This window comes from Stegostoma tigrinum, chromosome 4 (genome assembly GCF_030684315.1).
Source record: "Stegostoma tigrinum isolate sSteTig4 chromosome 4, sSteTig4.hap1, whole genome shotgun sequence".
NCBI classification, from domain to species: domain Eukaryota; kingdom Metazoa; phylum Chordata; class Chondrichthyes; order Orectolobiformes; family Stegostomatidae; genus Stegostoma; species Stegostoma tigrinum.
In genome coordinates, this window is record NC_081357.1 from 56,495,564 (window position 1) to 56,520,565 (window position 25,002).

General features: G+C 40.1%; 1 protein-coding gene across 7 annotated transcripts in view; it reads right to left on the reverse strand.

Annotated features, from left to right (window-relative positions):
• scara5 (scavenger receptor class A, member 5 (putative)) overlaps nt 1-24,776 on the reverse strand; it is an 87,370-nt gene extending 62,594 nt beyond the window's left edge. For 4 of the 7 annotated variants that reach the window (XM_048531831.2, XM_059645363.1, XM_059645362.1 and 1 more), the window contains exons 1-2: nt 19,057-19,281; nt 8,237-8,379 (exon numbers count right to left, since the gene is read on the reverse strand). In XM_048531831.2, coding sequence (XP_048387788.1) covers nt 8,237-8,354 — 118 coding nt within the window. In that variant the 5' untranslated portion in view covers nt 8,355-8,379; nt 19,057-19,281. Of the gene's footprint in view, nt 1-8,236; nt 8,380-19,056; nt 19,282-23,908; nt 24,016-24,221 lie in introns of those variants that run through there. The other 3 variants (XM_048531833.2, XM_048531832.2, XM_048531834.2) reach the window with 3 other exon arrangements.
• Nucleotides 24,777-25,002: the final 226 nt, after the last annotated feature.

The window sequence follows — 25,002 nt, forward strand, 5'->3', positions numbered from 1 at the left end:
AACTTAAAAATACCTTTAATGTCACCATTATGGAATGAATCTTAAACATGTAAATTTTACTTCCAATTCCTAAAGCCTCCTTATTTGTCCAATTCATGGCAGTACATTTGTGTCTGTAAGTGTCCAGGGGCGTAACTACAATGTATTGTGAAGGAAAATGTATATTTATATTTTATAATGTTTGCTTTAGCAATAGGTCCAACAAATTGAAGATTTTAATGTAAAAATATGTTTTGTGTCAATGTTTGCAAGCTTAGTCATTACAAGGGGTAAACTCTAAGCAGAGGTTTCTCTATTTCCACCCCGAATCATTTCAGAAGACTATTGGAAACTCTGGAGCAACAATGAAAACACCTGTTTGTGCCATTTTATTCTGCTTATTGTGCTAATCTTGCACCAAAGGTTTTTCAGATGACCATGCACAAACAAGTGGTGAATGTGTATTATTGGATATTCACATAATTGTGCAGTCTGAGAAACACCATTGGGTAAGAATTGGTTAGCCACACACCCAAGTGTTTAAAACAGTGTGCATTCACATCCAGTGTGTGCTTCTGTGTATTTTCTTGAAATCAATCATAAACAATTAGAAAAATAATATAATGCTGGTTATGTTCTAAACCCTAATTTGGATTCCCCAAATAAAGTTAGATAGAAGGAAATATTTATATTGTGTTTTTCTCAAGTTCTCTCAAATATTTTATATCCAATGTAGTTTGCCCTCTGTTATATGGATATAAAAGACAGAGACCAGGACTACAATATAAAACTGCTGTAGAGACAGTTTACAATGGGGACAGTGATAATGGGAACTGCAAATGCTGGAGAATCCAAGATAACAAAGTGTGGGGCTGGATGAACGCAGCAGGCCAAGCAGCATCTCAGGAGCACAAAAGCTGATGTTTCGGGCCTAGACCCTTCATCAGAGAGGGGGCTGGGGAGAGGGAACTGGAATAAATAGGGAGAGAGGGGGAGGACCGAAGATGGAGAGAAAAGAAGATAGGTGGAGAGAGTATAGGTGGGGAGGTAGGGAGGGGATAGGTCAGTCCAGGGAAGACGGACAGGTCAAGGAGGTGGGATGAGGACAGTTTGGTCTTGACAATTGAAATTTTTGCCTTTGCACTAAAACATTAATTATCCAATAATCTGTATTAGGGTGCATTAAATAATGTGGAAAAGATTAGTCTAGTATTGAAATATGGAATTGTCAGATAGATATCTTTAAGTGGCTATGAATTGAGAGTGGGCTGCATCAGATATCATATTTACTTAGATAGAATTTAACACACAACTGGTTTATACGAATATTTATGTTACACATGAACCTCCTTCCATAATTTGAATTTAAATTTATTAGTATGTCATTCTCTTTCTTTCTCCTCATTTGTTTTTCTAGCTTCACAATTAATATACCTATCCTATTCACTTCAATTACTCAGATTAGCAATTGTTGGGGAATGGTATTTCTTAAGGGCCAATGCTAGTATACTGATCACCATATTCATGAACTATTTGGGCTTAGGAATTGGAAGTACAATTTTGAGTTGAAGATGACATTGAATTGAGCTGTACAGCTATTGCAAAGAGGAACTGTGATGAAATACAGGAAAACATGAATAAACCTGCAGCAAGGTCAAATAATTCACAAATGAACTTCAATGTCAATAGAGTGAAGTATTGTATTTTGATAGGAAGGATGAGGAGGCGCATGTTCCGCATGGAGCAAGAGTTAAATTTTTGGTGGTCTCCCTGAAGACAGTAACGTTGCCAAGGGGCCTTGAAAATACCAGCATTAAACGGCATTTTGATTTCAAGGTACAAATTTCAGTATCCCTGCAGTTCAGGCCAGTGAAGATCGAGCAAATGCTCCTTTAGATTTTATTGAAGGGACAGGACAGAATAGTTAAAAGGGAGAGTAGGTTTTAGAACCTTTTAGATTGAGAATCATGCAGGTGAGGCAAGTACACAGTGAGAAGTGTGTGCTAGCATTGCTCCAGCCTCGTATGAGATTCAGCAGGGCAGACAGGAACTGGACACATGAAGAAGAAAGGAATAAGCAGATATGTTGTTGGGATTAGCTGAGGAGAAATCTCAACTGGAGTACTGTAAAAGGATACAATGATCTGAACAAGCTTATTCTGAGGTTTGACTTGCATAGCACCCAATATCATGTTGTTATACGTAATTGTTAGGAGAATAGTTTAGAATCTGGATGGAGTAAGGCATGAGGGTTTTCCTCATGCTCTCCATAAATGAAGTCTATCACATAACTTGTAACTTCTAAGCAGTTGTGAACTACAATAAATTACATGTTGCTGAAGATGAATGCCTCTTTTTGTTAGTGTCAGTGATATTAATTTAGCCACACACTGGAGCTTTAGACCTCAAGGTAAAGAGGCCTTATTCATGATATCACGGGGAGCCAATGCTGACAAAAGGTCAGATCCATTGTCTCCACAGATTACAGAAATATAGTAGTTTTTATACAGGAACAAGCAACTTACAAACACATGAGCAAGCACGTACACACATTACCACACCCCCTCAAGGCCAGCCACCTCTCGTGATCTCTAAACCTGTAGTTGCTGAGTTGTTATTGTTAAGCGGAACTAACTTACTTAAGGGGCAACATTGAATAATATGATCCAATGTTTTCTGCAGTGTCTTGCAACAATTTGTCATGCATATCTTACTGGACCTGTTTTCCCATCATTCCATCCTCTAATTCTAAACTTTGGCTACATTCTGTCTTTATGCTTTAATTATTCTTCCACAGTTAGACTGCCAAGTAGTTTTTCTTTACTACACTAGATCAACTAAGCACTGTACACGCCTGCCAGGAAAGAGGATGGCTGCAGTCAACGTATGTCGTTCATACACGTTGAGTAGGAGTGAGGATTCATCCCATAACATGGTGGTGAATGGTGCCACTGACTCCGTTTAGCTCCCTCCCTGGCAGACGTGGAGATGAGAAGATTTCTTCAGTCACAGCTTTAATAAGGCTGTTTATGCAGACAATGAGCTGCCGAATCTATATACAGTTAAGGGTATAGTTGATATATGAGAGCTCACTAAGCATCAGATACTTTTGAAGAAGTAGTGAAAGCCTTTGACAATGACTTCAGCCTCAGAATAAATAGACTTCTTGAAGGAACAAGATTTAACCAAAGAATTCAGCATCCAGGGCAATCATATTCTAATTCCATTAATAATCTCTACAGGTTAGTGTAAAAATGTGGTTATGGAAATTTAAAGTCACAGTTCAAAAAGACTGAATTGTTTTAGGAACTGTTCATAAGGTATTTATCCAATTTATTACAGTAAAAAGAAGATCTAGTTTCAGAGAAAGCCATTCAGACTGTTAGTGAAGCAGACATCCAGCAACAGCAACACAGATTAGTTTTAAGAGAACATTGTTAACTTTATCACAGGAGTTCACCAGAATCCATTCAGTTCTTGAGGTATAAAACTCCTAAAGATATATGTGAGAAATCAGTGCAATGAATAGGACAAGCACCAGATTGGATCCTGACTGGAAAGTAGGAAATATAGACACTAAAGATGGGAGAGAGACAGCAAAATACAATCTATTGGCCAGTTAGCATGACATGTGGGAAGGTGTTAGACTCGATCAGTGAAGAAATTATACTTGTGTATTTTTAACAAAATTCATGGTAATCAGGAAGAGTCATATTTAGTTATTTATTCAGAGATAGTAGGAACTGCAGATGCTAGAGAATCTGAGATAACAAGGTGTAGAGCTGGATGAACACAACAGGCCAAGCAGCATCAGAGGAGCAGGAAGGCTGACATTTTGGGCCTAGACCCTTCCTCAGAAATGACCATTTCTGAAGAAGGGTCCAGACCCGAAATGTCAGCCTTCCTGCTCCTCCGATGCTGCTTGACCTGCTGTGTTCATCCAGCTCCAAACCTTGTTATTTTAGCTATTTATTGTTGACATTTGAAAGAGTAATGTGCTGTGAATAAAATGTAGGCATGTTGTACTTGAATTTCATAAGATGCCACATCTAAAGTCATCGTAGAAAATAAAAGCTTGTGGCATAGAGGGTAACAAATTAGCCCAGAGAGAAGATTGGCTGGCTAGCAGGAAAAAATGAGCCAAATCTTTTTTTGTCTAAACATTAGTTTTGTCAAGTTTCATGGAGGACTCCCCTCTGTGATGCGTAGCCAGTTCTCTCTATGTGTCATACCAAACTCATCTCATTAGCTGCATACCGCATAATATAACATCCTCTCATTCAAATCTAGTCCCATTCTACCACTGATTGGACCCAGAACAACTTTCCACTGCTGGAATATCATGGAATGTAGCAGCTTTCCTGGCACAGGGACATTGTTCAAAAGGCCATTGTGCACTTGGACAAACTCTGTCAGACAGAGCATACCCTGCACAATTCCTGACTTGTGCCCCAGGCATGACATAAAAGAGTAAATTTACATCTTGCTTTACAGGCAGGGTCATAAGGTCCTGGTCATGCATAGGCAGGATGTCCTCTTGCCCAGGATCAGCAGAGGAGTCCATGATACCAGACCACGCCAGCCAGGTCCAAGTATGCCAACCAAGTCAAAGCAGTCTCCACTAGCTGGAGGAAGGCACAGCACTTTAGGAAGAAGGGCAATGACCCTGTCCACTCTGCCAGCATTAGTGCCTCCAATGTGCCTCCAATTCTTCAAAATCACTCTACTACTGTAATCAATCCCACCAAGGCTCATGCTCAATTGCTCTCACTATTGCATGCAACATCTTTGCTCACGCACTCTCATTCACCTAATTTGTTACCCTCTATACCCCTGGAACCACTAACACTGCAAGCCCTTTGCATTGCTAACTGAGGAGCCAATTGTATACCTCAATCAAAAATAACAACTATGCCACACACTTTCCTCCTGCCTAAAACTTGTTTTCCTCTCATTCCAGGAAGAAAACAACCCATAAAAGGCAGAAAGAATCATGACAGGTGATGTGCAGCCCGACATTTGGTCCCTTATCTCTCATGAATAGAAGATCCTGACTCTGACGGCCTCAGGTGGCTGATTGACTGTGTACATGTCCCTGAACCAATATCAGATGCTTCTTTTGACCCACTGTGCAGATACACCCTGACTGTCTCCCCTGAATTTATGGGAAATCTTGATATCTATGATATATGTCTTGACTTTGTGCTTTCGCTAAATGGCAAGGCAGTACAGCAGTACAGTCAGCCTGATTTCTAAAACCGAGGGGGCAAGGTGCAAAAAGACAATGTAAGCCAAGACTAGGAGTGATTCTGTGAGTTTCTAACTGGGCTCAAAGTGACTGAGCACTAAGAGTATGTCAACAGCCCAGAGCTGCCACAGAGCAAAGTGGAGCTCTGACGTGCAGCACTGAAATGTAGGTGGATTTCATTGTATTGTATGTTAATGGATTGGAGTTGAGCCAAGAGGCTTCTTAGAGGCTGGCACATTTCGAATGCTAATGTCCACAGACCTGGGGTACATGTGCCCGGTGTCCATGGAGCATGCCTGTGATGATGTCGCAGTGGCCTAGTGGTATTATCACTGGACTGTTAATCCAGAGGCCCAGATAATGTTCTGGGGGCATAGGTTTGAATCCTGACATGGCAGACAGTGGAATTTGATTTCAATAAAAATCTGAAATTAAGGATCTAATGATGATCATTGGCAATTGCCAGGAAAAACCAATCTGGTTCACGCATGCCTTTTAGAGAAGTAAACTGTCATCCTAACCTGGTCTGACCTACATGTGACTCCAGACCCACAGCAATGTGGTTGACTCTTAATTGCTGTCTGGACAATTATGGATGGGCAATAAATGCTGCCTGGCCAGTGACATCCTCATCCCATCAGTGAATAAAAAAAAACAAACATGGACATTCTTTGTAGTGAGTGGCAAGCTGAAATTGGCAAGTACTTGCTCTGACTCCCATGGCAAGAATCCTTGGCATCCCTATTTTTCTTGAATCAGATTGTAAGATAGAATTCAGTACCAGTGACTAAGATCTTGCCAAACAAGAAGCAATCCTCGAGTAGCATGACTGATGAAGGAAACATTTTGGTTTCAGCAGTACTACAGTCATCAAAATCAAATGAAACTGTCCAAGTTCAGCAACAAGTAGAAGAATAGACTGTACACTTCAGAACAGATTTACTAGCCAATTAAGAATAAAAATTTGTTCATATGAATTGTGGTGTTCACAAATCCATGGAAGTCACTACTGGATGGTGAATGGTGTCACAAAACGAGAAAATTGTATTGCTCAGAGCTCCTGGATACTTAACAAAGAGTTTGTTTCATCAAGACAACTGTTCTCCATGGAGGAAAGTAATGAGATCCTCCAGGCACTTCAATGGAGCAATTGTCTGTTTCAGCAGGAACGTGTCCCTAGTAAAGGAAATCCAAGAGATAAGACGTTCTCCAGTGTAAAGGGATTCACAGACTGTCAGGAAAAGATTCATTGTCAATAGTCTTCACTGGAGAGACCTACCAATCTTCCAAGACTGAAGAGAATGCATTCTGAGAAAATAGTCCAGACCAGCTGAAGTTGAGAAGTGAGACCTTTGGAGGAGATGTTGTACAGGACTTAAAAGCCTGAAACACTGAAGAGTGCTTTAAGTACCATGATGATGTCATATGGAACTGGGGTGGTGGGGGTGGGGGGGTGGCAGGCGGGGGTAAGGATGAACAGTTTAGGATCTTGAGAAATGCAACCTATCATCTGGATCTTACTCAAAGTGTCTGAACCAATGACTATCTTATTAATATAATTGATAGCATAGTTGCCATAATGCAATAAACTAGATCTTTTTAAAGCCAAGAGCCTATTCCCATTAGATTACCAAATAATTTTCCCCTACTATACTAGTTGAACCAGGCCCTGCTGATCCTGACCACGAAATAGAATAAACTTACAGCTGTATCATACAACGTAATGCGCAGTAGTCAAGATTCAACTTGTAACATGAAGTATAAATGCTAGGCTGGACCTGTATGGCTAAATAGACTATTTATATGCTTTTAGTATTTATACTACTTTCTAGCTACTCCACATTGCAACAATTTCCACAGTGAAACCACTCTCTAGGTAAATGCATTTCTTTGGAATAGCTTATTGTATTAGTGCATGATTACCCATTATTTGTAATTCCGACTGACATTTGCGATTTTGTTTTAATCGTGTATGGTTTTCTTTTGCAGAAATAGATAGTTACCACTGCTGAAATATTTTATATCTTTTCTTGGGCATGGTGAATAGTTGTTATTCAGTTAAAGCAGACTGTTAGATACATTTGATGTAAATTAAACTGCTGCCATAATAACTAACCTTCTTTAATCAACGGATCAACATTAACTCCAGACCGTACTGTCAAGAAGTGCTTTCAATGCAACACATTAGTGTTAGATGTATTTGTGGTGGAATTCGAGAACTTCCTCAAAATAAGTTATGCCACAGTTGCATCGTTTAAAATGCAGAATCACCACACAGTAGTCCAGAGAGGGAATTGAAAGATGGATTTCCTGGGTGCAGTCATTAGAGTAAAATACAAATGAAACTATCTAGAAACATTAGCAACAGATAGGGAATCAACAGATGAGATGAAAGGTGCTTGGTTCTTTCACTACAGTTGGAAACTCTCTAGTTAAATGCCCTAAGCTCTTCCAAAACAGGCACCTCACGCTTTCTGGCAGCTGCTGCATTTCTTAACCGCAGCTACTGTTTATTACAGCATAACCTTAGGAAAATTGCAGCTGCTGCACATGACTCTCACTATAATGTATGCCTGCAACACTGGTGGAGAAATGAGTAATAGTTCCACAGCAAAATGGTCGCATGCTGGACTGACAATAGCGCTGACTGAAGGGCAATAAATGCATAAATGATGTCCTTGTCAATGACGTCCACATTCAAAGAATGGACTTACTTTAACTTCAGTCTCACTTGGAAGGTCGTAACTAAAGAAGTATACTGAGACTATTTTCATTTTAACAGGGCTTGAACAGTTCTAAAGCAGGATTTGACACTCAAAAAACAGCAAACTTAGGAACTCATTCAGCCTACCACATTTATGAAAATTACTTTGAGTTTCAAAATCTTAATTGTCGAATAATAATTCAAACAACAGCAAATATGAAAGAATGGAAGACCATGAATCCTTCTATGAAAACGTAGATACTTTGCTCTCGATTTCCAATTCTCTTCATGAATAATATACATACTTTCTTCACAAAGGTTCAGCTTTGAGAGATTCCTTCCGTCAAACTCAAGCGATTCTTCATACATTGACCCATTCTCCTGAAACTCATTTGCAATGAGAGGCAGATCTTTGTTCTCCATTTATTCCGAGCTCTGAAGAGTTCACCTATGAAGAGCACAATTCAGCTACTCAGTTACAGAAATAAAGATTTTGTTTCAGATACTAAGTCAATAATCTTTTAGTTAGCTTGATTCAATCAGAAATAATTTTAATAAATTGGATTCAGTTAATATCAATCATACTGCATACACTTAATATTCATTCGTTTTCTTAGCAAAAGAAAACTTTCTCCCCTTTATTTGTCTGTGCATTGGTTGACAGGTTAAAAACCATGGCTCAGCAATAAGAATGGCCAACATTCATTTTACAACTGTCCAACAGAGAAACTTTGTACAACATAAGGAGATGTGTGTTTAAAAATATTCAGAAAAATAATTAGGAGGGATGAACAAAAGCATAAATGAAGAAATGATTTTTAAAGAATAGGATAATGGACTGTTTGAAAGTAATTGAGAGAATTCCAAACTGTGCTTGGCTTAAGGTATAGCCACCAATTTGCAGCCCAGAACTTGCAAGAGTGCAGTAAGTCATGCAACGGTCTGTCTGCCTCCATGGGCACATTGGTGGCTACTATGGACAGACATGTCCAGAACCCTCAGGATCTGCTGGAGAGGCATAAATATTTGCATTCCATCACCCAAAACATTGGTTTTCAGCTCTGAAGCCAAGGTGACAGTGGGATGGGTAACCTAGCACAAAGTCCGGGTGCCGCTTTATCACAAGGATAAGGTGCAGTGCTAACAGGAAGAATCACACACAAACCCCTCAGAAGTCTCCAAACAGAACACTCCAATGCCATTTTGCCTGTCCCCCACTGCTGTTTGGATATGTGTGCCGAGGTGGGCCAACTTACTAAGTTGACAAAAAGACCCTCAGTGTGTCTGTTGCACGCTCACTCAAGCCTCCCTCAGGGTTGTCTGACCAAACCTCCAGGATAACCAGAACTTCCAGGTTCCACTTCTGAGCATGATCCCTCCAGCCCAGCAGCAGAAACAATGATTACACCAAGATGTAATGGAAGGAAGAAATGGATAAAAACTTATTGAGGACACTTGATTGCAAGAGTAACAATGTACAATATATCATTCTGCACTTTCTTTTAGTAAATATCGTTAATTTCTCCTTACATCTGGTTCCTTGTCTCAAGGTGCCACACCAAAGGCTGCTACGTAAGATAAAGTTGCACGGTATTAGAGGTAATGTATTGGCATGGATAGAGGATTGGTTGACCAGTAGAAAGCATAGAGTAGGGGTAAATGGGTGTTTTTCTGATTGGTGGTCAGTGGCGAGTGCTGTCCCGCAGGGATCAATGTTGGGGCCAAAATTGTTTACAATTTACAGAGATGATTTGGAGTTGTAGACTAAGTGTGGTGTGTCAAAATTTGCAGATGACACAAAGGTGAGCGATAGAACAAAGTGTGCAGAACACACTGAAAGTCTGCAGAGGGATATAGATAGTCTAAGTGAGTGAGCAAAGGTATGGCCGCTGGAGTACAATGTTGATAACTGTGAGGTCATCTATTTTGGTAGGAATAACAGCACAATGAGATATGTTTTAAATGGTAAAAAATTGCAGCATGCTGCTGTGCAGAGGGATATGGGTGTCCTTGTGCATGAATCACTAAAAGTAGGATTGCAGGTGCAGCAGGTGATTAAAAAGGCAAATAGAATTTTGTCTGTCATTGCTCGAGGGATAGAGTTTTAAAAAGGGGGGCTATGCTGTAGCTGTTTCGGGTCCTGGTAAGGCCACACCTGGAGTACTGTGTGCAGTTTTGGTCTCCTTACTTGAGAAGGGTTATACTAGCACTGGAGGGGATGCAGAGGAGATTCACTTGGTTGATTCCAGAAGTTGAGAGGGTTGGATTATGAGGAGAGACTGTGTAGGCTGGGATTATACTCATTGGAATTCAGAAGAATGAGGTGAGATCTTATCAAAACATAGAAGATTATGAAGGGAATAGATAAGGTGGAGGCAGGGGAGGTTGTTTCCGTTAGCAGGTGAAACTAGGACTTGAGGTCATCACCTCAAAGTAAAGGGAAGCAGATGTAGGACTGAGATCAGGAGGGACTTCTTCACCCAAAGGATTGTGAATCTGTGGAATTCCTTGCCCAGTGAAGTGGTTGAAGCTACCTCACTGAATGTTTTTAAGGCAACGCTAGATAAATTTTTGAACAGTAAAGGAATTGAGGGTTATGGTGAGTGGGTGGGTAAGTGGAGCTGAGTCTCAAAAAGATCAGCCATGATCTTATTAAATGGCAGGGCAGGCTCGAGGCACCAGTTGGCCTACTCCTGCTCCTAGTTCTTATGTTCTTGTCTCCCCGTGTGGCCCAAATGTCATTAATTTAGCATGAGGCATTGTTTCATGGCCACAGACAATGTCCCATGGATCCATGTGTGTCTTGGAGACAGCTGTTTCTTCTGGGAGTAACTGGGACGAAACACATACAGGGGCTCTGAGAGCTTGAGATGCCTTAAGCCATCCTTGTAAAATGTCCCTATTAGTTCGTGGCCCCGATGTCAAAAAGTGCTGCAGTGAACGAATTGGTCACTGATTTCTGGGAATGTGCAATGCAAACAGCGATCAGTGTATTATGATGGCCAGAGAATGGGAACCTCATATATTCTGTACAGTATCCTGCACAGTGCATGGAACTGTGTGCAATGTTCGTTTTAAAAGCCTTAGTGGGCCCTGCTGTCCCATCCCTCAAAGCTCGAGACACTCACCCTGCCCACTCTGAGAGTGAATGCCGCCATTTCTCTCCCTGTTTTGCATTTTTAGTTGTCAGCACAGAGAGGTAACAGAGAGAACTCTTTGCCCACTGACTTGCAGGCTCAACATGTTTGTGTGCCTCTCCCAATATCCAAATCTCCATTCCATAAACCTCATCACCTCGCTAGAGCCTCCCAACCTGCCCACAGGGGCCAGCCTACCTTTCTCAGCTAGCCCCTGACATATGAGGTGACAATGCTAGCTGGGCGTGGTCTGCCCCTCTCTCCCCACATTGAGGTAAGCCTATTCCTAAATGTGGACAAACCTCCTCCTGTGTGATCACCCCTTTCCTGTCCATTCTTTACTGTATCCTCCCTTGCAGATACACTTGAACCCCACTATCGCAACTATCATTCTTCCTTCCCCTGACCAACTCTAGGGCCCACACCCCAGAAGAATAACGTGATGAATCTCTTTTCTGTGGCAGTGGCTGCATTGTGCTCTCCCAAACCTTCTTTCCCTAAATTTCTGTGGAAAGACCCAAGAGACTGACCATGGCCCACAGTCTGTAGTAACAACAGGATGACACGTCTCGAGAGACACCCCTCCCCCTGCAAGGAGTGGCTGTCCTGTTCCCTGACTGCATTAGCCCTAACTCCAGGACTGTCCACAGGAATGACCAACGCTCGCTCCCTGGTCTGCAGAGGCATGGACCCCATCACTAAGACCATACAAACAGGTTGCCTGACCATGAAAAATCTCCTGGACAGGTATCGGAGGCTACTCTTGACTTTCTGCATTGGGGCCTCCCTTGATTGAGAGGTGCCTTGGTGGACTTCAATGAGGACTTTCTCCTCTTAAGATACAACTGCCTGCTTGCTGAACAGACAGTGTGTTTGCCAGGTAAACCACTGGCATACAACATAGGTGTGACACCAATGCAGCGCACTGCCAGAGAGAAAGATGAATGCCGCCTTGCCTGAAAACAGCTGACCAGAAAGACAGGCTGCATAGCTGTGACACTGCACTCATTGGATTAGTTAGGCAAGGAATGAATTGTATGAGCATGCATATAGGCACTAAATGAGTCATCAAGCAGCCTTAAGATGCAGCTTGGTTTAATCTATGAGATGGGTCGCTGCCTGTGTGTTCAAATGTCCTTCAGGCGGCCTTACAGTGCTTATTCCTGGTGTAGTTTGCATTGTGAGCCTGTGCTTCCTGAGTGACCTGCAAGTATATTGGAAAAGGTGTTTTGAGACACATGGCAATTTGACAAATATCAAATGTCAACATCCATGGACAAAGGGTACATGTAGCTGATGTATGTGGACTGTGCTCCACGATGCAGGTTAACTGCTTGCAAGATGGAGGCCATTCAGAGCAAGCAGGGAGCTGAATTTTCCAGGCACACATTCTGATCTCCATGTCTGGTTTTCTCAAACTCGGCTGCCTTGTACACTTGGCAAGACAGAAAGCTGAATATTAATAAAGCGAGTTGCTGCATTAACAAGGCATTTAACAAGCCATAATCCCTGTGAATTGGCAACATGTCACTGACTAGTGAGAAACTCACCACAGTGCTTGGCAAATGCATAAAAGATAGATTGAGAGGCTCCCAACATTGAGATGGGCTTGGCTGGAGTTCCCGTCTAATCATGCCACAAATCTCAACATAGGCCACATCACTCAGGCCCCTGTAGGATTTTGATCAGTGTTTTCTGGCCGTCTTGGCTGATGACCAGATAAGAAACAACACAAGACAGCAAGCATCCTACCGCAGGACAACTAGCAGAACTTGATGCCAAAGTCAAGAAATGAAAAGTCAGCCTGAGCAGATACTGTTAATATGACTTCAGGAAAGAGGTGACTAAGGCAACAACTTAAATCAGAAGAGTCAACTGAGAAGATTTTGGAACAGAATCAGAAAACACATCACTCAAACCAGCTCATGTTGGTGGAAAATGTGCCAATCTGTAAATATGCCATGTGCATAAAGAGACTGACAATAGAGGGACTGACACGTGTGAACAGTTGTTTGCATATCTGGGGAACTTGTGTAACTCACAGGGTAAATAACAGTGTGTGCATTTTATTTTTGTTTGTGTGTGAAGTAAGATTTTTGCATAGAAACTGTACTAAACTGCTTCCTGGTTTGTTGTAGCCATCTTCTTTCACAACGTTTTTCTTCTTACTTTAAATTACTTACCTTCTGTAGACAGATCAGCAGCTTTAAGGTGACCAGCAGGTCTGAGGCAAGGCTTCTTCCCAGCAGCTGCAGTGAGGGAGTCGACCTCAGTGTGGCACCATGGAGATGGAGTCCGGCACGGGGGGGGGAGTGAGAGAGCGAGCCCAACATGGAGGAGATTGAGCCCAGTGTGAGGGAGAGCGAGCCCAGCATGGCAGTCATAGGTCCCCTGTGGAACTGTGGGCTTACTACGGCTAAGCACTTAGGAAGGACTGTAATGTGAAATTTTTAACTTGACTTTCATGTTGAATTTTTACCTTTATCTCCTTACTTTTCTACTTTGTACCTAAGATTTTGTATCGAGCTACCTGTTACCTAAGATGGCGCTGGCAATGGCAACATTGCACATTTTCCACTGTATTCCTGTATCCCTGTAGTTAAGTACATGTGATAATAAAATATGATTCTAATTCTAATTTTGACCTATTGCCAGTAGCCATCTTGCAGATCCTAATAAAGGCAAGGTGCAAACCCCACGGGACTCCATGAACCCTGAACAAATGTGATCGAATAGAAATAAGTGAATCTTGTCATAGTAAGGAGTCAGACCCAGCAAAAACACTGCTCCTTCTTCAAATCAGGAAGACAAAGAGGGGATATGAGATAGCAATAGCAGATAAGGTTAAGGACAATGCAAAGAGATACTACAAACACATTAAGAGTAACTGGGTAACTGGAAAGAGGGTAAGGCCCCTTAAATATCAAGGAGGCCATCTTTTTGTTGAACCTCAGGAGCTGGGGGAGATATTAAATGAATATTTCATGTCAGTTTTTACTGCAGACAGAGAAATGGAGTCTAGAGAATGCAGGGAAATAAACTTTTATATTTTAAAATAGTTCACATTACAGAAGAAGTTCAGGAGGTCTTAAAGAATGTAAAGGTGGAAAAATCTCCAGGAACTGATCTAATGTATCCCAGAGTATTGTGGGAAGTAAGGAGGAAATTATGAGACCCGTTGCAGAAACGTATGCATTATCTATAACTATGGGTGAGCTGCCTGATGACTGGAGGGTGGCTAATGTTGTACCTTTGTTTAAAAAAGGTTGTAAGGAGAAACCAGGGAACTATAGGCCTGTGTGTCTGACTTTGCTTGTGGGTAAATTATTGGAGGTGATTGTAAAAGTTAGGATTTATGGACGTGTAGAGAGGCAAGAAATGATTAGGGATAGTCAGCATGGCTTTGTGCGAGGGAAATCATGTCTCACAAAATTGATTGAGTTTTTTGACGAAGTTACCAAAAAGGTTGATGATGACAGTGCAGTAGATGTTGTTTATTTGCATTTCAGTAAAGACTTTGACAAGGTTCTGCATGGTAGACTAATTAGTAATGTTAGGTCACATGGGATTCAGGGTCAGCTTGCCAATTGGATACACAATTGTTTTAACAGCAGAGGACAGAGTGGTGGTGGAGGGTTGCTGTTCGGACTGGAGGCCTGTCAACAGCAGTGTTCCATGGGTATTCTGGGTCCTCTTTTGTTTGTTGTTTTATATAAATGATGTGGATGAGAGTATAGAAGGCATGGTTAGTAAGTTTGTGGATGACGCCAAAATTGGTGGCAGGTAAACAGTGAAGAAGGTTTTCTAAGATTACAAAGGAATCTTGATCAAATGGGTCAATGGGCTGAAAAATGGAAGATGGAGCTCAATCTGGATAAATGTGAGGTATTGCATTTTGGTGCAACCAACAAGGGTATACGATTAATGGCAGGTCGTTAGGTCGTGTTGTAAAACAAAGGGACCTGGGCCTGCTGGTATATAATTTTTTGAAGTTTGGATCACATAGAAACAAAGTGATTAAAAAGGCATTTCACACGCTTGCCTTCATTGTTCAGTCCTTTGAATATAGGAGTTGGGACGTAATGTTGAGGTTATACAGGACATTGGTGAGGCCTCTTCTGGAAAACTGTGTCCAGTGCTGGTTGCCTAGTTATAGGAAGGCTATAGAGGGTTCAGATGAGATTTACCAGGATGTTGCCAGGTATGGAAGGTAATAAAGAAAAGCTGGATAGGCTGGGACCTTTTTCACTGGAATGTAGGAGGTTGAGAGGCCACCTGATAGAAGTTCATAAAATAATGAGAGGTATAGATAGAGTCAATGTTAGTTGTCTTTACTTAGGATTGGGGGTTTAAAGACTAGGGGGACCATTTTTAAGGTGACAGGAGAGAGACTTTAAAAAAAATGAGAGGTAAATTTATTACACAGAGGGTTGTTCTCAGGTGGAATGAACTTCCTAAGTAAGTGGTAGATGTGGATACAATTGAAATGTTTAAAAGACATTTGGATAGACACATGAGTAAGAAAGGTTTGGAGGGATATGGGCCAGGAGCAGGAAGGTAGGACTAGCTTAGTTTGGGATTATGTTCGGCATGGACTGGCTGGACTGGGGTGGGGTCTGTTTCTGTACAGTATGGATCTATTATTCTAAATACTTGTTAGCTTGAACTCATTCTGGCCTCTCACTGCTTTGCTGCATCTGTTTAGGTATGCAGCCTTCCAACAGCACGTACTGCCCTTATCACTAACACCACAGTTTGGGCCTAGTCCCTTTCTGAAGAAGGTTCTAGGCCCAAAACGTCAGCTTTCCTGCTCCTCTGATGCTGCTTGGCCTGCTGTGTTTGTCCAGCTCTACACCTTTGTTATCTCAGATTCTCCAGCATCTGAAGTTCCTACAATCTCTGCAGAAAATATCGTTTATTAGTTGGGCAGACCTACATTGTACAATCCCTATTCTAATAGACAATGTGTTCGAGTCCACCTGAATGGAGGTGGAACCTATCCACACTTCTCAGCATGAGTAGAATGTTTCATGTTCCTTAGTAACAACATTACAATTTTATTTGTTGAAGTCATTGGCATTCATTGCAAAGAAAAGAACATATTGCAGCTCTTCATTGGAACAGTAACTCAATTGGTAAATAAAAAAAAGCTCAAAATGTTTTTTGCTAAAATATGGAATATTTTTATAGCAAGAAATATTTGCTGTGGTTGCCTTCATAAATTTATGTGATGGTGTTGTTGTGTTTATCACATGTTTGAATAAAAGAAAAAAAGATACAATCTGTCATCTACAATAAAAAGCACTTGGAAAATTACATCAAAAAGGCAAAAGAATTCCTGTTAGATCTTGGTGTAAAGCACACGGTAGCATAGACATTTGCTTTGTGATAATCCCTAACTGCTAGCTTGTAAGTGTTTAGCTTGCCTATCTATTTAAATAGTTCATGGTAAATAGTCTTCTAAATAAAATTAGTTCTCCTTCAATGGAGAGCTTTTATTGAGCATTTCAGTCTGCCACTATTCATTGCTTATTTTGAAATGCCACTGGAATGGCATAAGAGAGTGATATGCAAAAGTAACTCCCTTCCCAATAGCATGTGGGTTTACCAAAGTACATGGACTGCTGCAGTTCAAGGCAGGCTGTTCACCAACACCTTCTCAACGACAGTTAGGGATGGACAACAGATTCTGGCCTTGCCAGCAACACCCATACTCCATTAATAAAAAGAATAAAAGCACTGCTGCCGTGAGTATTGCAGAAGAACATTTACTCTTGACCAGGCATTCGACCCTTCTCCAAATGTGCCTTGGGTTCTCAAATATCTTGGCAAACAAGCAGTTGATGAAGATATGATATGGATGATTTCCCTTTTACTTGTGAAAACACAAAGTTGTTCATTAGTTCCTGTCAGTGAGGGGATTTGCACACTTTGCTTTTTTTCACAATCAAGTGTGGTCTTGCCATTTTTGATAGGAGATTGAGATATTCTCAGTTCCTCAAACAACAGTGAGATAATAGCATCTGCGCTCCCTAATGGTTTAAAGATTTTATGGACAAGATTGCAATAAGATGTTGGACCATGGTCAGAAATACCATTTCTTCTTGGCCCCTAAGGCCACTCCAGTATTCTGTTCACAAAAATATCCCAAGTGGAATGGCCACAAACATTAGTACATTCCAAGTTTTAAAAAAAGCTTATTTTTAGCTTTGCTTCATGCTTAATTTATGAAAGAAAATTGGTTGTTAATCATATTTGAACAAAGAAATATTTTCCTGTGACAAAAATTCTGTTAAATTCAACAACTTTTATTACTCGGCAACATGAGGAAATATTTGATTAAACAGTAAATGAGCAGGATCTGGAATGCATTGTCTCAGAATGTGGTACAGGCATAATCAAAAGGGAACTGGATAATTATCTGAATAGAAAAAAAAATTGCAGGGCTGATGATAGGGGAGTGAGATTGTTAGAGTTGCTCTTGCAAAAAGCCAACAGGAACGTGACAGGCCAAACAGTGTATTTCTGCGTGGTAATCATGGTAACAAAGCCACATGAAGAAATATCAGCACACATAAAGGTCAAAGAGGCAAGTATTAAGCAGTAACTTAAAGGAAGGAATGGGTAGAGTGAAAGAAACTTTCAGGGATGAAATTCCAAAGTTAGGGTCCGAGACTGCTGAAGGCATGGCCACCAATGGTATACACAAAAGGCTGGAATTGGGGGACTGCAGGGCTGAAGAAACTTTCAGAGACAGCAATGCTTATTAAAAAGGGTCACTGGACCTGAAACATTAACTCTGATTTCTCTTCACAGATGCTGCCAGACCTGCTGAGCTTTCCCAGCAATTTGTGTGATTCTTTCTGATATACAGCATCCGTAGTTGTTTTGGTTTTTATGAAACAATGCTTAGAATTGCCTTTCTTAATTACATTCCTGAATATGGAAGTCATCTTCTTCTTAGATTTCCATCCTATCCTACTCTGTCTCTTCACAATCCAGTGACCGCTTAAACTTCCAATGGATAGAACTCTCTAATTTCGCAACATCAGCCTCTTTTATCTTTTACTGTCACCAGACTTAAGTAATCATCCACAGCTTCTTCACAATTTCAGGACTCTTCTCTCCATAGCCTGTTCTTTGTAACTAGCTTTGCATTTTTGTGAAAAGCTGGTCACTTTGAACATTTTCCAGTTTTAATGATGTGTCGGCCACTGGAAGCATTAACTTTATAACTCTTCTTCCATTGGTTAATTGTTGCCACTATTTTCAGTTTTAATTTCTGAATTTATTTTTCCTAGTACAGGGTAAAATGCTACAAAGTTACTGCTATCTAGCTAGCGTTAACAAAACAAGTACAGGCCAAGGATCATACCTTGAAAATTCCAGGGAGGTTACAAATTCCTCTGATCACTAGTTCAGTGACATTTTAAATGTGTTTGTGAAAAATTCTTGCACTTTCTGTTTGTAGTGAACCTGAAAATATTCTATTTTCAAACAGGTTCCGTCTTACATTGGCAAAAGCTAGCAAAGCTTCACAGACATCATTTAAATGTCACTGCGCATAATACCCAAAGGAATTCTCACCTCTGCTTCGAATGGCTCAATGCCACCACATGTGCTGCATTTACCCACTAGAGTGATTCCAAGATTCCTTGATTCCAGCAGGGAGCCACATTCTCCGTGAATGCAGGCTACAATGCTGCACCTCAATGCCCAGTGCTTGTTTCCTACATTTGTGATTTGCCTGCTAGAAAGTACAAGATTAAGGAAGAATCCCATCATAGAAATCACGGTGTTTTAATTGTTATAAATTAGCAAAATCCTCATGTACTTGATAGTTATTTTGGTTAATTTTTTGAAAACAAAGTTATTTTTAATGCATCGTGCCTATATAATTTTAAAGCAGCAAAGTTTAGACACTGATTTTCACCGAATTTATATAACAGTCACGAAAAATTAATTATAACAAGATTAAAATGACTTACCCTTGTGTTAAAGAATCTTTTGTGTTTTCTCCTTGCAGTTACAGTTAAAGCAATATTGCGTCATTTACACTGAAGTACATTATGTGTTAAAACAATTAGGTGCTTCACATCATTTTACCTTTTGAGCATTTTTGTATTTCCAAAAAGTGGCAAGAACATGGTCTCCCATTAAATACAGTGCATGATCCTACAACAACATTGTATCAATGTTGTCACTAGAATGGTCCTGTTCTTAATCCAAAATACTTTTCCAGAGAGGAAATTGTGAAATAATGGGAGGTGGAAAAGCTTAAAGGGAGGAGACAGAATCTGCATTAGGCCTGTGTTCCAAGAGTTCTGTAATTCAAGAAGTTGTTATTATTGCAAATGTTAAAATGTCTGCTCTTTGAGTGGGGATGTAAGGATGGGCTTTGATGCTCCTAGTTGATGACATTTGTCATCAATATTTTATAGTCATGTTAAAAGTCAACTAAAATGTTATTTGATTCAGGTACGTTCATAATCAAATGCTGCTGCATTCTGTTTTACTGGAATGCTGGCACCAAAAACCACTGCTGGCAAAAACAGCATATTATTAATACAGACTGCAAAGTTAACCTCACAATTTATCCAGTGTTCATAAAATTCGCTGAACATGTTGCTGTTTTCTTGATTCTTTTAGTGATAATGGTTTTGATAGAATGTCCTCATAGTTGGAGTAGCTTTTGTTGTGTCTAACTGCTACATAACTTAACATTTTTCCCTCTGTACCTGAGGGTGGTACATTCTGTCTTTAACTTCCACCATCTGTTATTTATTATTTTTTCTTTCTTAACACTTCAAAGTCAGGAATTATGAAATAGAATTGTAACAGCTATGATAGCAGCTATCATTCATAACACATATTTCTACCAGTTGAGGTTCAAACTGTTGCTGTTGACAGATACTAAGTTTGTCCATTTAATATCAGTTATGATTTGTATAGTATGTTTCATAAACTTGCTCACAGCTGTTGATTGCAACCTAGTGTAAAATCAGACATGCACAGTTCAGTATCCATGTGAATTAGTGTTCTAATTTGCCATAAGATATCATCTTGCCTGTTTACAGAACAAGGTAAACAGAATCACTGCTTCCCGAGGGATTAAAATTTCACCAAGTACCCCCCTTCCTTCTACCTCCTCATTTACAGGTATTACTAGAATTTTTTTAATATTCTTTAGTGAAGACAAAGCAAAATATTTAATCATCACATTTACTACACACTTTAACTCCCCATTCTTAGCCTTTGGCGGTCCAAGTATACTTTATTTATTCTTCTTTTTAGATACATGTAGAAACATTTTCTTGCCGTTTTTATGTTCGTAGCTATCTTTCTCTCAGGCTCTAGTCTATCTGTTCTGATTCAGTCATTTTCTGCTATTCTATGTATTCTGACCAGTAATCTGACCTGCTATTAACATTTGTACAATTATGTGTTTTTTTCCTTAAGTTTACCACATTTCTTAATGTCTTGAGTTAATGGTGGACGGTGGGTCCTCCACTTGGAAACTTTCTTTACAGCAGAAATATACTTATTCTGAGCATTCTAAAACATCCTGTTAAATGTTTGCAACTGCTTCTCTACTATCTAACACTTTGCCTAATGTCGCTGCTCACGTCAGCAAGCTCAGTCTTCATGATCGCGAAGTTACCCATTTTTAACTTGTGTCGCTCTATTAAACACCAGATCCTGCTATTGGATTTGTTCCCGAATGTGCTGCCCTAAGAAACTATCCTGAAGTATTCCACGAACTCTACATCAAGGCTACTACTGCCAATCAGATTTTTCTTATCTATATATTTATAAAATCATCTCTAATTATTGTTATGCTTTTATCACAAGTATCCATTATTTCTTCTTCCGTATGTCTGCTTACATTATGGTTACTGCTTGGGGATTTGTAGATGTTCCCATAAATCATTGCTTTCCCCTACTTTTTCTCATTTCCACCTAAACAGGTTCTACCTACTAATCTCCTGAACCACTAATCGGAACTTACAGTTAATTTTTATTGCCTTGACTGCTTGTATATTCTTAGGTTTAATTTCCCCCTGCCATTCTCCGATCTTCATGTGCCAGTTTGGTAATTTAGTCTCTTGTTTCAACTACGTCCTTTGATTTGTTATATTGACCCAAGCTTCATCCTTCACCCCAACTTCACATCTAGTTTAAAACCTTCTCCTTTTCCCTAGGCATGCTGCTCACAAGAACTCTAGTCCCAGCACACAGTCAGGTGTGGACCATCCCTGTGGTACAGCTCCAACTTTCTCCAGTATTAGTGCTGGTACCCCGTAAACGGGAATCTATTTCTCCCACAGCAGTCTTTGAGTCATGCAGTCACTTTTCTAATCTTATGTAATTTATATTAATGTGAATGTGGCTCAGGTAGCAATGCCACAAATATTATCTTTGTGAAGTGCTGGCTTTTAATTTATCTTTTTGATTTAACAGAACTTCTCAGACACCCTCAGTAGAGCGTCTTTTCTAGACTTGCTGGGATTGGAGGGTTTGAGCTGCAGGGAGATGGTTGGGGTGCTTTTCTCTGGAGTGTTAGAGGCTGAGAGGTAGTCTTATAAAAGTTTCTAAAATCATGAGGGTTTTAAGGTGAGAAGGGAAAGATTTAAAATGGACTTGAGGGACAAATCTTTCATGCAGAGGGTGCTGTGTGTATCGAACAAGCTGCCAGAGGAAGAGGTGAAGGTGAGTACAATTACAACATTTAAAAGCCATCTGGACGGGTACATGAGCAGGAAGGGTTGAGAGGGATATGAGCCAATGCTGGTAAATGTATTAGATCAATTTAGTATATCTGATCAGTGCGGACAAGTTAGATCAAAGAGTTTATTTCCATGCTGTATAACTTTATGATTCTATCTACCTTTAATATTGGTGACAACATGAACACCGATGATGGATCATCACCTTCTCACTGAGAGTTCTTCTCCAGCCGTGAGCAGATATCCCAAACACCGGCAATAGACAGTCAAACAGCTGTCTGAGCTTCTGTTCATAGCTGCAGTGGTTAATGTCAATTTCTCCGTCCAGTACTCTTCCTTATATGCCATTACGTACTTCTTACTCCCCTCTTTTGATTAGCTTCCTGTGCCAGTCAGTTTGCTTATCTACCCTCCTACCCTCACTCTCATCCAAACAAGCTAGGAAAGCCTAAAACCTGTTGGATAATTGCATAGTGTGAGGCTCCTAAATTTCTGGCTTCTGCCTCAAATCTTTCTGTCGATGACCACTGGGCAAATCAGAAGGTCCTCCCCCAAAGGGTGTGATTGCCTCCTAGAATAAACTTCAGGAACGAACCCCGTTCTTTGCTGCGCTACAATGCCTGAAGCTCAGCCTCCAGTTAGATAATTCTGAACTGAAATTTCTCCAGCCACAAGATTTTACTGAAAATGCATTTGCACTGAATTATGCCAACATCCTGAAGCTCCCACATTCTGCACCTGCTGGGCAGCGATTGCTTTGCCATCACCAATATGTGTTAATTAGAGAATACTAATTAATTAATTTGTAATTAATACACATGCACCTCCCAAAGTGTTTATATTGGAAAAAGATTGGAAATCAAATCCTGAACTAAAAAAAACTGTAGTGGGAAGAAAATCCCTCTTCCCACATTTTATCAAATCCCTCATTCAGCACACTTTACTTTTTGCCATAAACCTTACTTAAAGCACTTCTTAGATAACAAAATGTGGAGCTGGATGAACACAGCAGGTCAAGCAGCATCTTAGGAGCACAAAAGCTGACGTTTCGGGCTTAGGCCTAGGCTCGAAACATCAGCTTTTGTGCTCCCCAGATGCTGCTTGGCCTGCTGTGTTCATCCAGCTCTGCACTTTGTTATCTCAGATTCTCCAGCATCTGCAGTTCCCATTATCTCTTAAAACACTTCTTTTCCTCTTTGCTGCGAATTCCCACCTTGAATCAAATTCCCAAATATCCTCACTTTGCCTCTGTCTCACTCAAGTGAAGTCTTCCTCACTCAGATCACACTCCTATACTATGATCAGCACTGAGGCTCCAAAGTCAGGTGTTCTAGCAACTAAGGACAATAATTGATTTTTTTCCTAAAAATGTACAAAAATTTCAACATCTTCCAGTTTATTCACATAGCCCAAATGTGCTTATTCCCAATATGCCTCCACCCTTGTGGAAATGAGAAGTCATCAGAAATAAGAGGCAGTATAGACATTGTGGGATATATGGGACATCTCAGTCATGACAATTCTAAAGTTGTGTTTTATCATGTTCACCTTTACACTATCCTTGTATAGTTTCTTGCTTTCACATATATTAGCAACCTCAATTAATCTCACCATTGGTGCCTACTGTGCTCGCTTGTTAACATTTCCTTTTACTCAACTGTGACTTATCACTGACATTAGCTATGCCTAAATTTCTTGATAAAAATTCTCATGCTATTCATGCACTGATATTGCTGTAGTAATATTTTAAATGCTTTAGTCTGTAAAGAGAACCGATAGCCCTTACCAAGTCTAAAGTGGAGTCGAAAATGTTTTGTTTTGATTGTGCATCAGTGAAATTCTTTACAACCTTCTCATTAATAATAAGCTGAAGTTAATTTAGATAAAATGGCACTTCACTAATGTTTGGTAATGCATAATTGATTATGGGTTAGAAATAAAGTGGAACCAAACATGCCAGATCAGTTTGTTAATACTTTCCTCGCACATTTTAGCACTTTGAAATAATTATTTACCTTTTACTGTTAAAATTAACATAGTCAAGAGTTTTAATTGCTCTACGATTTAACAGTGATAATTATAGAAAATAGCAATAACACCTGAATATTTGTACCTGTGAACATTTTCTAAGTTCATTCCAGTAGAAGAGATGATTTTCACTTAAAGCTGAGTTAATCCGTTCCATGCGCATACCAATATAATGGTGCTAGTATAAATGCACTTTAATTGAATCAGTATGTGTGTGTGGTTAGGGAGAAAGGCAGCAGCTGGTTTATGTACTGAAAGGAGAAATGACAAGCCAAGGTTTACAGTTACTGATTTTATTTAACTCTTTTGTTGCTCTAATACACTTTGTTTCCACTCCAATCAAGTCTATATTGTTGTCTCCGTGTTTTTTTTAAACTGCTTTTAATGAAGGGTCTTACCTTTAATGTTGTATTCTAGAGGGCACCTTCAGCAGAGTGGTTATTGAAACATCAAATGCAGTTGCTTCAAATGGCAGCTTCAAATATTGATGACTGTTTTCTTTATAATTCACAAAAAGCGAAAGATGACTGTTGAGAAGAAATCTAGCAACTGTAGCCAGACACCTCTTTTCAGATGAACTCCTTTCTGGACAGAGCAGTAAAGTTGTTGTCAATTGTATCACATTTAATTGAAGACAGACCTTTTAAACTACATCTGGAAAATCTGATGTTGACTGATTCTATAATCCGAGCGCTTGCCCTTTGGCCATGGAATGAATGAATTTCACCATGTTATCATCTCTTAGGCAGCAGGTACTAAATCGCCTGGTGTGAAGCAAAAGCAAACTTTTGTTGGCTGCTTTGACTTCAATTCAACTTCACTGTGTTGAGGGTTTGTTCGTGAAAGGAGCCTACACATGTTCAAAAGAATCATGCTGTAATTAGCCAGAAAATAACACTAGCTAGCTGAAACAGCATTTCCTTTTATTCCTTCCCAAAAGACGGAAGATTCTTCAGCTTCTGTTGTGAGTGAATAAGCACATCTGAGAGAAAAAAAGGAAATGACATCTTTGTCCCCCTTCATCTGGAATGTTGGATTAAAGTCTCAAATGCAAGACGAGAGGAGGGCAAAATGGCAACGAGAACAAAGGAAACTACAGTGGATCCTATAATTTCTCAGAAGATGCATTCCCTAGAGACACAAGAAACAGCACGCAGACAACAAAAATATAACACCATC